This window comes from Syngnathus acus, chromosome 9, assembly GCF_901709675.1.
Source record: "Syngnathus acus chromosome 9, fSynAcu1.2, whole genome shotgun sequence".
In the NCBI taxonomy this organism is placed as follows: domain Eukaryota; kingdom Metazoa; phylum Chordata; class Actinopteri; order Syngnathiformes; family Syngnathidae; genus Syngnathus; species Syngnathus acus.
In genome coordinates this window covers 1,613,367-1,627,339 of record NC_051094.1, presented here as the reverse complement: position 1 = coordinate 1,627,339, position 13,973 = coordinate 1,613,367, and the positions used below count along the sequence as shown (strand labels likewise).

The 13,973-nt window shown below is 41.6% G+C and overlaps 1 protein-coding gene across 11 annotated transcripts in view; it reads right to left on the bottom strand.

Moving 5' to 3' along the window:
• mctp1a (multiple C2 domains, transmembrane 1a) overlaps positions 1-13,973 on the bottom strand; it is a 61,320-nt gene that overhangs the window by 28,423 nt on the left and 18,924 nt on the right. For all 11 annotated transcript variants that reach the window (XR_005098721.1, XM_037258374.1, XM_037258373.1 and 8 more), the window contains 6 exons: positions 11,102-11,195; positions 6,962-7,064; positions 6,435-6,537; positions 5,839-5,940; positions 5,363-5,437; positions 3,262-3,381 (listed from right to left, as the gene is read on the bottom strand). Coding sequence is in view for 10 of the 11 variants with exons in the window: in XM_037258374.1 (XP_037114269.1) it covers positions 3,262-3,381; positions 5,363-5,437; positions 5,839-5,940; positions 6,435-6,537; positions 6,962-7,064; positions 11,102-11,195 (597 nt within the window). In the remaining variant the exon portion in view is untranslated. The remainder of the gene's footprint in view (positions 1-3,261; positions 3,382-5,362; positions 5,438-5,838; positions 5,941-6,434; positions 6,538-6,961; positions 7,065-11,101; positions 11,196-13,973) is intronic.

The window sequence follows — 13,973 nt, the reverse complement described above, 5'->3', positions numbered from 1 at the left end:
CAAGGAGCAAGAATCAATAACCTAATTGTTTTTGACAATCCCTGCAGTTGGATTGCGTAATTCTTTGATGCCTGGTTCAATATTAAGAAATCCCCTGAACAAAAAAGGCTGTCAACAACACGCAAAAGTCCAAATGTTTTATTCAAGCAGTCAGCGCTCATGGAGAGCTGGAGCCGGCGTTATTTGTTTCAAAACACAGCCCGCGTCCTCGCCGCGGCACTGTGGGAGGGTAATATTCAGTACTTTGGCTTACATTAACCGCACACCAGGCAAACTTTTCCCCTGTTCTGTCTCAGTGGAGTGAAAGCGAAGTTTGGATTTCAGAGGTCGCCTTTATCTCGCTTACATCATTTTCCATGCTGGCACTAAGTGTTGCCAGATAGCGAAGCAGAAGTCCTGTTAAGTTTGATGTAACTCGAGAGAGAGGGGAAGAGACTGCGGTCCTGCTTTGGACCGGGCCTCCCCCAAAGCATCATTCAGTGGTGCTAGACTGCCCCCTGCTGGACGCCTGCAGAACACAGCAGCCTTTGCTGCGCTCGTCATCCAAAAAGCAAACTGGAAGCTCTGAACTGCTTATGATTTAGTTTGATGGCGTTTAAGTGAACTCCGCCGACATTTGTTCAGCTTAACTGGCATAATTCTGCGACATTTTTCTCATTCACGAGTCGTTATCTCTGGTGATTAAACTCCGACTTGGTATTCTGTGTTAGTCTTGACGCTACATTTCAACAAAAAAAGCGGTAAAATGTTCAAGTAAATTGTTCAAAGTTGTCCCTTGCTGTGGGCAAAGACGAAGCCATGACTGGAGAAGTTTTTAAAGTTAAGACAGTCTCTTTGAAGAGGAGTCAAAGGAGCAATTTAAAGAGACCTGGAGTGGTGTGCCGTGTACCACCGACTCCTCCAGTGTGTGTGACACTGCACGACATGTGAATACACACACACCGAAAGATGCTTCTGTACCTGTCTTTGCTTTTTGCCTTTTTTTTTTTTTTTTATTTCACCAGGCTGAATTTTTATCTAAATGCAAAGCAGGTGATAGGTGCTCCAGTTTCCTCTCGAAGTAGCTCCCTTGTCTGGGCTCTCTTCCTGATAAGAGTCCTACTTTGCCTGACATAAAAGCGCCCAGTATCATTTCCCCTGCCTCCCCACCGACAACCCCCGGCTGGCTGCCCTCGCCCTTCCCCGAGCCTCACAAAGCCGCCTCTATTTGCCTCCGATCCCAGGCCCAATTGCAGATAAAGTTACAGCAAATTTGTTTGGAGGAAGAGCCGTGAGGCGGCCGGTGGTCTCCGGGGCAATAACGGCCTCGTCTGGTTGGAGGCGGCACGTGAACCCGGCACGTGAACCCAAGCTTCCCAGGGACGCCAGATAAAGAGGAACTCGATAGGAAGACACACCTTGCAGGTGCGCAAAGTGGAAAAGAAGGAGAGTCATAGCGCCACCTGCCATCGTGCGGGACAGGAGGTGACGGCGGGCCGCTCTGCGGCGCCAATTCCTCGCCGTGGCTCTTTTTCCACCATCGGGATGGGTGGGAGACGCAAGCGTGGGCGTGAGTGAGCAACGCTGCATGTGAGACCACGCCATCGCAGCTGTGCACATGCCAATGGAAATGCCAAATCTGGCAGGCAAGACGTGAATGCCATGCTGCGGCATTTTCAGTACTTCCAAAACTGCAAATAAACCAAAGCAAAGCCCGCTTTGCACACACTTATAACATTTAGACATCTACGCCACCTCTGCAAGCTAGAGAGGGTCATTCTGAAAAGTTAAGTGCAACATCTGTCCGGGAAGACGGATAACACACACACACATGCCCATAATCACACACACGCACACACACCTTCAGAAACGCACCACCTTAGCCAGATGCCCCCCCCACCCATAAAAAGCCACTTAAAGAGATGAGCAAAGTGATTAAGAGGCCTCTGGAAGTGAGAGAGGGATGAGAGAGAGTGATGAAGAAATGGGGGGGGTACCTGTGTAAAGGAGAGGTCCTAAACACTGATGCTTTTAGCTAAGTGCACACTCCTACGTCAACACACTCGCACGAGTGGGAGGGGCTCGTGAGGAAAAGCAAAAATGATGCTTGAATTTCAGCCTTTCAATAAACTATAAAACACGTTGTCCTTGGCCTACATTCCCATTTTATTGCCTTGAAATACTCGATTTAAGTACGTACAATAATGCACAGTTACTCAGAACCGGAGGAACTGGATGCATACTTTGTGTCAGTCTCATTTTTGACACTTCCCTTTCAATTCCTTAATGGCAAGTGCGGCGCTACCGAAGCGAAAATGTGCCACTTGAACGCACGCACACACAGTTGGGAAAATGTTAACGGATCAATATGCCCGTGTGATGGCAGCTTGAGTCGTTCAACCCTGAGCGAGACGAGTCTGCTTGCTGTGCGACTCTTTACAACATTTTGTCCTGCAGGTAATCTGCCATCCAATCACAAATCACCTCTTAATTCCAGATGAAGTGGGATTGCTTCCCAGATCTTTTTTCTAAGTACCGTATTTTCCGGACTATAAGGCGCACCGGACTATAAGGCGCACCTTCAATGAATGGCCCATTTTAAAACTTTGTCCTTATATAAGGCGCACCGGACTATAAGGCGCACCATTAATGCATCACGTCAGATTTTTTATCCAAATCATATCATTCTCCATTTTATCTTTTTTATTTCAACTTCAGATGCAACAAATTACTTTATAATCACAAAGAAATGATCCATAGTCTTTTTGATTCATGATTCATAGTCTCCAGCGGGCCACTTATGATTGATTTCATGACACAATGCTTCGGGCCAGTTTAAATTTAGGAATTTGGTCCATATATAAGGCGCACCGGACTATAAGGCGCACTGTCGGCTTTTGAGAAAACGTTAGGTTTTTAGGTGCGCCTTATAGTCCGGAAAATACGGTAACTTGATCAAGACTGGCTCCTTCCCAGCAGTTATCAAATGAGGCATTTAATTTATTTTATTATATATTTTATTTTATTTATTTAATTGATGCTGAATTTTTTCATACTATAAGGCACACTTCAAGAGCTTTCATTTTGAATTTTTCCAAACAGACAACGCGACTTAAGTTCAGTTTGACTTACTTGCGGCACTGGTTTGTTTCCCTTAATGTGCAGTAATGCACCTTCGAACCCAGTGCGCCTTATAGATAAAAAAATAAATAAAATAGTGCTGTATTGAGCCAGCAGGCCCAACTTCTGCGACGAATAGCCTGCGAGGCAACGTCTACTCACCACAAAGGCACAGATGCTCCTCTGGGGAGATTCCCATTCGAAGCAGCTGTTGATGTAATAACCGGTGTTGATGATGAACATGATGCAGCGCCTCACTCTGTTGAAGTTGCGCAACAGCAACTGCAAAGTAGACAGGAGAGAAGAAGGATTTAAGATGCCATTAGGAACTGAGGATAAACGAAGGGCTTATTATGCGCCATATCATTGACGTCAGCGATGGTGAAAATGTTGACGTTGTCAAGATGTGCAGCTCCGAGACTTTTTGTTTTTACGCATCGGTTGGAGCCGGCGTGATAAAGTCTCCTCATCTCCTAATAAGAGAAATTTAAACCTCGCCGTATCTCATTTTGCTGTCACTTTGCAAAATTAAGTATCGCGTCACTTTAGCTGAAGATTTGTAGCTTTGACCTCACTTCAAAAATAAAGCTCTGTGGGCTCCATGGGAATATCATACTGCGCTTGTTTGGACAGCCTAATAAGGACTGAGCTCGCTCGGTATGGAGGAGAATCAAAAAGACCAGAAAAAGTCATTAAAAGATTTAGATCATACGACTTCAGTTTGGATGGATGGTTTGTTTATTTATTTATTTATTTATTTATTTCTATAGTTGACCAAAGGAAAAATTGTGCTGTACCAGTTGTTGAAGGGTGGAACATTTTTGTATTTCCTTCACAAGTGCCTTAGTCGTTTGTAGAAAAAGACCTTCCTAAGTGGTCAGGTCTTCAAGTAGAACGTCTTTGGCAGATACTTTTCTTCCAACTAATCAGCAAGCAACAGTAGGGGGGGGGCGATGGCACACAACAGCCCTCGCGGCCTCCAGGGGCCAGCCTTCCAAAGCAGCCAGTGACATCATCATTGTGAGACGCTGACATGGGTCATCTCTACGAGTCAGAGGTGAGATTGAGATTCTGCCACTTGGGGGGGGTCGAGGTTTGAAACGAGGGCAGTATGGGAGATGTTTGTGTGCGTCGCACTGTGTTGGCTAGTGATGTGTGTGGCAGGGCATGGCGCAGCATTGACTACTGCGCCCAAACGGTCCCTCATATGACATGTGTGATGTGGGCCGGCCCCAGCCATTCAGCCCTTTGTGCTGCTGCCACACTGAGCGGCGTGACAATGAAGTGCAAAGCAGCAGTGGCAAAAAAGGGCCATCTATAAGGACGGCCAATCTACTTATGCACCCCGCAGTTGACAGCTTGACATTTCTATTCACCCAGCCGGGGTGGATGCGAGGCGGCTGACAGATGAGAGAAGGGAGAGAGGAGAGAAGAAACAAAAATGAAACGCTGTTTTCCCTCTTCAATCACCTTGTTTTATCTTGCCCGCACAGTCGTTGGGCTTGACGAGATGCCGCTCGATGCCCGGCTCGCCGGTTAGCGCTTACGACGTGCGACACGCCCGGCCGGGGTAGACGTGTATTTGTGATCATAGAAATGTGCGCTGGCTCATTTCAGGTAACTTTTTTTTTTTATGCCATTGTTTTATTGTATTGAAATGGGGTAAATCTTTAGCATAGGATTAGCAAACACATGAAATATAGCCACATGGCATTTATGATGATGGAATCCTGACACATTACAATGATTCAACCAAAATGTCATTTTAAAGATTTGAAAAGAAATTATTTGGAGTCCAGGATTTCTTCCAACAGCACTTGGATCACCAAAATATATTTTGTAATTATTTTATTGCACATTTATATATTTAATTTCCTATGGTTGCATTTTTATTTTTATCAAAAGAAATATATTATATGTAGATTTTACAATACATTTATATTTAAAAATACTTTCATGAAAATTATTATTATTTTTACTTAGTATACAATGTGATGCATTATCCAGCAAAAATGTATTTTAAAATTTGGTGAATATTTAAATGCGTGTCTGTAACACATTTTATTTTCGTTTGATTTTGGGAGACACGATTTTTGATTTTGAGTGACAATGAAAATGTCTTCCAACAAGTCGTCAAACATCTATTTTGTTGTAAAATAAGTGAACATTTCGAGCAGTTTTTCCCAAAAAAACAAAGTGCACCAACAAAAATTCACACATTTTTCTAATATTTTCTGTATGAAGAATTTAGAGAGCTATTGACCTGTTTGGACACTCTGGGCTCCTCCTCAATATACTTCTGCTCAATGGGGATCAACGTCCTGAGACCAGCCTTCACCTGGAAGACAACAGAGAACAACCAAGTGAATTATTTACCCAAATTAAAGTGATGACCGCTAAATATTTCCCCAGATTGCAACACATGCATAGCCCACACACACTCGTGTGAGGTTGGAGCAAGTGGGTGAGGGGGGGGGGGGGGGGGGGGGTGAGTAATAAGATGGCGGCTACAGGACACACACACACAGTGAGAATGAACAAAGGATGCTGAGAAGGAGCCTTCCATAATTAGAGCCAAAACGAGGATGAGGGCACACCGGACGAAGAATGAGATGTGAACGAGGGAAGGCGGGGGACAGAATGGGGTGAGCAAGAGGATGGGGGACAAACATTTTTTTTTTTTAAATACGGGAGAAGAATCTAAAGAGGGAAGAAGGGAAAACAAAAAAAAAAACTTACAGCGTTAAAAATGACGTCTATTTCAAGAAAGATGACCCCTTTGGTTGGCCCTGTCAGCTCCTTGCTTTTCAAGGCGTAGGCTTTGCGTTCTCCATTTTGGATCTGTGGGAGAGGGACATGACAGGCGTCTGTCTGGCAATACCCGACTGAATCGGCTCCCCGGGCCACCTTTGAACCCCGGCTGCCGGCGTTGACAGGGAACCCAAAACAACTGTGGCAACTCTGACAAGTACCTGTTCATTACCCACAGCAGCTCGCCTCTGTCAAACAGAAATTAGCTATCCTGGGGAATCACATGGCACGGCCCGGCTCGGCCCGGCCCGGATATATACGACACGCTTCAGTCACACGACACGCGTATAGAAACATTTCCTACAATGGTGTCATTTCATCTCTTGATCAGTGTCATTTTCATAACGTGCTTCCTTTCTTCTCACACATCAGTCTTTTTTTTTTGGACCCATCAGTCTATCTCGTCACATCACCTTCCTGTCTGTCATCTCAAAAGCAAACGGACTCGTCGGTGCGTGTGCAAAAATAACCTATGCTTTTTATAACTTCAATGTTTTAAGAAAAAAATCCACAGTTGGACTCACATTGAGTAAAGGAATGGCCACTTTCCCCAGGAAGTCTGCGCTTCTGTCTCGGTCCTCGTCGTAGACGGTGACCTCAAGCACTGTGTGGATGTCCTTCACGTTACTGGATGACAACAAGAAACAGTTTAAAAAGCCAGGCCTCAGCACAAAAGCTTGCTTTCATTCTTTTAGAAGACAAGTTGAAACGTGAAGCCTTTACAATTGCTTTGCATACATTTTGGAATATATCAAAGCCCATGATGTGTCAGTGTACTACATTTGTATCAAGTGCAAGTATAAGTAGAGTGGTGTCATATTTGTAAAAGTAGGCTATCAAGTTGGCCGATGTTATGTATAGAAAAGAGGCTATGTGCACTCAAAGAATGATTAAATGTCCCATCACTGGGAATTCCACAACTTTGGACTCAATACTGATGGAGCTGAAAAAACTTCAATAGAGTTACTCTTCTCCAGTATATACACGAACATTATAGTTTAAAGCATATATTGTTTTTAATATTACAGCAGTTTTAAACAACTATACTCACAAAGTGAAGACCTTGTTCCACTCCGGGTTAAGGTTTTTGTAAACGGTGTGAGTCTGCAGTCGATCGTTACTCAGCTCCACTACACAGAATGGGTCACTCTTACCTAGACAGGAAAAGAAAGAAAAAAATAAATAAAAATAAAATATAAATATAAAATATAAATAAAATAAATATAAATAAAATATATATATATATATATATATATATATATATGTGCAAAAAAAGTAAATGTTAAAATGTGAAAAGGCTGGGCCAAAAACATTTAAACAAAATATGTCATGTTTCCCGGGAAAAATATGAAGAGGACTCCAAATCATCACATTAGCGATGACCAAGAACACTCAATGAAGTTGGAATTGAGTTCAATCCCCCGGTGGCATTTGTGTGTTATGTTTGTGTGCTTGCATGTGCGCACGGATTTGTCGGCGTGCGAGTGTCATCGATCTGTGTGATTTTCTCCAAACGTTGTGACAAGGGCGGGACATTTAGTAGGTGTGCAAAGCAAATGTCACCCTGATCAATGCGGTGCCGTAGGTGTTGCCTCTCATATCACTTGTTGGGGGTCTTATTGATGTGAGCATGTTTGAAGGGGATATCGACAGCTATGACTCAGACAATAGAAAACATGATCCGTTCAAATAGCAGGATATACTCCTCCGTGCATGTGTGTGGGATTGGCTTTGTTTTGCTGGGTTGTTATTCTTAATACGGTCAGCTCCACAAATAAGTACACCCTCTTTAAATAAAAAAAAAACCTTTTTTTTTTTTTTTTTAAAAGATTACAGGCCGCACATCTTTCAGGATGAATCATTTTCTGAATTTTAGTGATTTTGGGTGATTGGTGATTATTACTGTTCTTATGCCATTAATGTTAAAAGTGTCAATCCTGTTTGGCAAGGAACCATATTTGGCAACTAAATCCATTCAACCAACAAAGACAGATCATGGTCATAACAAATTTACAATCAAGTCAAATTATTCATGATATTAACAATAAACAACGCAAAAAGTCACATAACTAAAAATAAATCGATTTCATGTTATCCAGTGAACATTTGAATTTATTTTGATAATCACTGAACCATAAAGGGTTTGAGCCATAAATAGATATGAAATCATCCTGGAACTTATAAAAGCATGAAAAAAAAAAATCAAGACAGATTCAAATTAACTGCAATCAATGAAATGAAGGGATGGAAAATTACAGAACTCCGAGCCCCGCTTTTTCAGCCTGATATTCCGTTTTTTAATGGATTGACAGGTTGCGGCGCTGCAGAGTCAGACGTCACCGGCGATGAACTTTCACCCTATTGGCCGCTAGCGCCAGAGGCAGCTGTCTTAACCATTACACGCTCACGTTTGAGCGAGCGTCCAGGTAAAGCTCCTCCCACATCGGGTCACGTCTCCACGGTGCCTCCGGAGGGGAGCGGGTGCAAACTCATTTCTGGGCGCCCTAAGATAAGTGTGGAGGATGAATGCGGCACGGATGAGGAAGCGGCTGTAATTGCCTCGCAGGAAAGCTTAAAGTTGCTTGGGAGTTTGAGGTGCTCATCACAATTAATTATAATTCACGAGTTTCCCAATTTGCATTTTTCGTGCATTTCATCACTTTTGACAGGCTGCGCTCTTGACCTGAACATTTTGTGCGACAACATTTTTAATATCGTCAATTCAGTGGAATTGAAGAAAGTTTGTGAATGAACCATTTGTAAAATAAGGCACCAGAAAATGTTTTGTGTATGTTTCTATCATTTCTCAAGCTAGTCTTAATGCTTATAATGTATCAAATGAGCTAAATAAATATATTTATGACTCAAATTGTAAGACGGCCTTTATTACAACTACGTATAATCAGATTAGAAACAACAATATCAATAACATTATTTTATCATTTTATTATTTATCGAATAGATCCGACCAAAATATATGAAAGCTACTTGAAAAGGACTACAAAAAAAAAAATCACACATATGCAAAAGAAGAATGCCGTGGTACTCCAGCGGGATGTGAAATTGCGGATAATGCAAGACTATTGAAATGTCTCAAAGTAAAGCATCTACTCAAGGAGCAAGACCAGGGACACTGTTGGCTTTGCAGACTGTTTTCAGTTATCCTTCTCATTCCACGCCACAAAAGCACTTCAATTAGAGTAAGAGATGGCGCGAGTGTGATGTGAGAAAGAAAAGGAGACCGGAGACAAGAGAGGAGACGGACAGGCAGCATGAATGGGGACGAGAGAAGAGCGAGGGAACTATTTTTCTCCGCGTGACCTCCCCTCTCACTCTCTGTCTATCCGTCTGTCTCTCGCCTCGCTCCTGACCCTCTCCTGGGCTCAACTGATAAAATAGGGTGTTCATGCGTTGAGGGCTCTCATGGCGCTCTTACAGAGCTGTTGGATCTGCCCGTCACACACGCACTGGCTCTGTCGTTTGAATCAAATCACTTTTTTGCTTTGACTTGCAAGCCTAATTTTGAGATACAGTACAAGCGTTGTATGGTGACAGCAAACCCAACTCGCTTCATAATTAGCAGTAATTCTTCAGAAAAGAGCCTTCAAGCTAACAGACTGAAAAACCACCTTTGACAAGCTAACAATGAGCATTGGTATTCGGTTTTATAACCCTTTAATCAACTATAAATTTGGAACACAAACGGTGGAGCAACACATGTACACCTGAAGAGCAATATTATAGAAGGTTATTTTTTTTCATTACATTTTTTTCATGGAGCAACTGGATGATTATCACTTCCATAATCTTAGTTCAGCATGTGAAATGAAAAATAAAAACATGGAGGAAAAATACGACACCATCAATATGACACATTCACCTGCATACAACACGCGCTTAAACTTGTTCTTCTTTTATTTTGGAGAGTCCAAGATAAAAACAAGGCTGGAGAGCAAAAAGTAAATAAAGAAACAACTGCAACAGCGTTCATTTTTCGGAAAGTTAGCCATGAAGCGCAGACTGAATGATGAGCTGTGAAACAAGGTCACGGAGTAAATTTAAGTTCCAAGTGAAATACAAGAGCCATTAGCCGCTGCTCTCTGGCTGCCCCGGTCTCAATAACCCAAATCAAGCAGTTCCACTTTGTATTGGCTAACAGACTGTGGCTGCTTCAATTGAGAAACACACACACACACACACATACACACTTTCCCTACTCTCAACTAGATAATACCAAGTGAAAAACTAGGCCTGTCCACTGCAGACCTAATTAAAAGTAAGAATTAATGGAGAATGGAGAATTCGGCGGGAGCAAGTGGAGAAAAAAAAAAGGGAGGAGGGAGGGGCGCGTTTGTTGGTTCAAATGCACACTTTTTCTCTATTATTCAAATGAGCACCCTGCATCTTTTTCTCTCCCGAAAAACACAGAGACAAATTTAGCGTCCGGCATAAATCCACTATAAAGAAGACTTAAACTCACTCTGTGAACATAGCGTAATCCCTCAAACCCCAAATTACACTTTATCTCTGGCTGAATTCATGGTGCTGCATTATGTGCCACAAACATTGTGCACATGATTAAATGCAATCAGTCAAATGCTGAAGTTACTGGCAGTCTAAGAGAGGATAGGAAAATGAAAATAAAGAGGTTGTGCACCCAGAAAGTATTCAGTAAATAATAAACAAAAATGAAGCAGGGCTGTCTTTATCGAGTATTTTTAGGATTGATAAATCTATAGATCACTTGATCCATTAACTAAATACATTTTGAAAAAAAAATAATAATGAAGATTTTGCATGTATTACAAAATACTTTATTTGGTATTATTAAGTGAATAAAAACAACTAAATAACAATTAAACAATAACAGACAAGAGGGATTAATGTACTGCTAATGTGTTACTGCTGCGGTAATTATTTTGCAAAGTAAAAGCAAATGTTTACCAATGTCTTGTTTTGATTCAACACTAACAATCTGTTTGGTTTTCATAAATGATTAAAAAAAAAGAATGAATCGTTACTTCGAAGCATCTGACATGACAGGATTTAGACAATTCCAAGGTAAGAAATAAATTTGACTGATTTGATAATCGATGACTTCTCGATTAATCGATTAATTTTGACATTTTGGCTCAACTGCAATGAATTTCCTCCCAAATCCCGCTGCTGGGATGCGACGTTGCCTTCCTACCTGTGACATCTGCAGCCATCAAGCCCTCAGCCCGGATGACTTTTACTTGCACCACGCCGACGTCTTTCAGGTTGCGCAACGACCTCCACAAGCTCTGAAACGGCACGAGGACAAGGGGTGAAAGGTCAAAGAGGCCGGCAAATTAGCATTTACGAGAAAGATGGGTCAATAGCCTGACATTTCATTAAGGGAGGAAAAGGGTAGAAAATGTCCTTTAGCAGCCCTTATTTGAAAATATAGAGCTGGCATTTATAGCTCGCTCCAATGGGAGGACAAATGAGCAGATTCCCTTCCAACAGTAGCTATGCCAGCTCGTTTGATACACTTTTTTAGTTTTGTACTTTTGAGACTGAAGTAGAATTTATTTGATATATGTGATGATTGAAAAGGGTCATGCAAATAAATTGCTTTCACCGGGTGTGACCTTAACTTGTGAGTTAGCCTGACAATAACCGGAAGAAGCTCAGGCAGGAACACTAATAATAGTGAGATTCACGTGAGGACACACATTCGCTGAGGCGTGAATAGCAAGGTTTGGATATTTACACATAAAAACACACCAGCACTTTAGTCTGACTTGACGCCAGAAGCACTCCAGTGGAGAAAAACACAATTGACACTCTCGAGCGGAGCAAAACAGGAGGACTCAAAGGTTTACTCACACGTTCAGTGCAAAGTCTTTCCTGGTAGGTTGCTATTATATCACAAGCATCTGTCTGTGCACCACAGGTTTAAGATTGAGTTTTGTTTTTGTTTTTTTTAATTACTATGAAAAATGAACACTTTGAAACTGTCATTTGAAATTGCTTCCAATTAGGCGGCCTTCTCACAACTAGCTTCAGCACAATATAAGAGTGTTGTTGATATGAAAAAAAGTCTACACACCCCTGGTTCCAATTTGGGATTTGAAAAAATGTGAATCATTTAAAAATATTTTTATATTATTATTTATGAAACCATGTACTATTTAATTATTTTTTTCCTGTCTGAGAGGCTAAGTAAAAAGTGAAGTGCATGAAGTTTGAATGTGAATGTGTTAGAAACATTTTATTTCAGTTAAGTTTTTACTTCCCCGCTCAAAATTTTGAAAGAAATGAATGGGGTTAAGTTGTACGAGTAATCGGTCACATTAATTGTGAAAAAGTATTCTTATATTTATAACACAACTATTTAGGCCATAAAAAGCTGGCATTTGAACAGGGGTGTGTAAACTTTTTCTATTCGCCGTATGTAAATGAAAGGGGCATGTAAGAAGCAGATTGAACAGGAAAGAGATATTTGTTCAAATCCGGTTTAATTCAAAAGTACACACACACACACACAGGTGCTTTTGTTCATGCCCAAACACTCAGGTACACCGAGGCCAAATTGAGGAGCATGTCGGCGCGTCTTAAAAGCAAGTGGAAATGCACTTCACTTCAATTTATTTCTCTCTCTCTCTCTCTCTCTCGCTGGCAATAACCCTGTCCATCCCCACAGGAGTAATTATAATTTAAATCTCAGAGTCAGGCCAGGCTACAGACTTAATTCATTATTACCAACTCTGTCAGACTCTGCCTGTTTCTGGCGATATCATTGTCCAAAAGCTCTGTAAAGGAGATGAGAGGGGAGAGAATGAGGAGGGAGGGAGGTGGGGAAGGAGAGAGCGAGGGAGAAGTAGAGAGTGTTTAAACAGGCAGGGGTAACTCTTTGTTTTAGGGCACGCAAATATACAAATGCTTGTTGGAAAAGGAGATAAAGAGAAAACAAGTCAAAGGGAGGGCATGGAGGAGGAAAACTTGGGGCTGACGAGCATTAACCATAATAGGACCGAGAGAAGGTTCCCCCCGGAAACTTTCATTTGGTGCCGTGACCCGGATACTATTAGTACACAACCTGGGTCATGTGGATCGCAAGAGAATGAAAAAAGCATTGACTGAGAAAGTTAACTAAGGCAGCAACGGTAATTATTTAAAAAAAAAAAAATTCAAGGTAAAGATTTTTTTTTTTTTAACAGTTCTCAAAATTAGTCACGGATGAAAACGTGTTTTGATTTCGTACCAAAACTCCGGGAGAATTGACACCTATCCACACAAAAAGTAAACAACACAATGTGGGAAAAAAAAAAAAAAAGAACCGATCCAATCTATGTGAGACCGTCGCGGTATTTTTAGCCTGCAAACCACACTAGCAAAATCAACCCTTTGTCGCACCATATGGGCAACCCGGCAGGGATCATTTGGGTTCGATAATGATCATTGATTGGTGTAAAATAATAAATAAATAAATTCTTCCAATCGGATTTGACTTCACATAGTAACAGTCACACACACTTTCACTCTGACTTGTATCTTTGCTAACACGTTATTAAAGGTTTGAAATGTTGACCCTTGAAAACTACTCATGTAAACTAATGGTCAATCTCATGCAAAAACGATATTTTAAATGCTGCCTTTAAGACAAAAGGAATGCTTTGGCGTTGAACGAAAAACAAATGTTCATTCTTTTTTTTTTTTTGCATTGCTGCATTTCATTTTAGCTTCATTCAAGTGTGAATTCATGTTTGTCCATATGAGCCCTGTGATTGGCTGACCTCATGGTTTACCTCAAATAGGTGAATGTTAATATCCTAAAATGTTGGCCTGTATATATTAGCAGTTTTATGCCCCATATTCGCCATTATTTCATTGATATCGGGCAAATTACATAATACCCATCATGGAGTTGGATACACACTGAGAGGTTTTCACTTAATCTACGTCCGTCTTTCAGCTTGTTATTGGACCGTCTGTCCGCTGGTGTGCGTGTGCAGAGGTGGCGGCGCTCTTCAGCGGAGGTCACCCCGTCCTCCTCTCCCCCCCTCATCCACTCTTCTCGTGGCCACCCCAGGCCC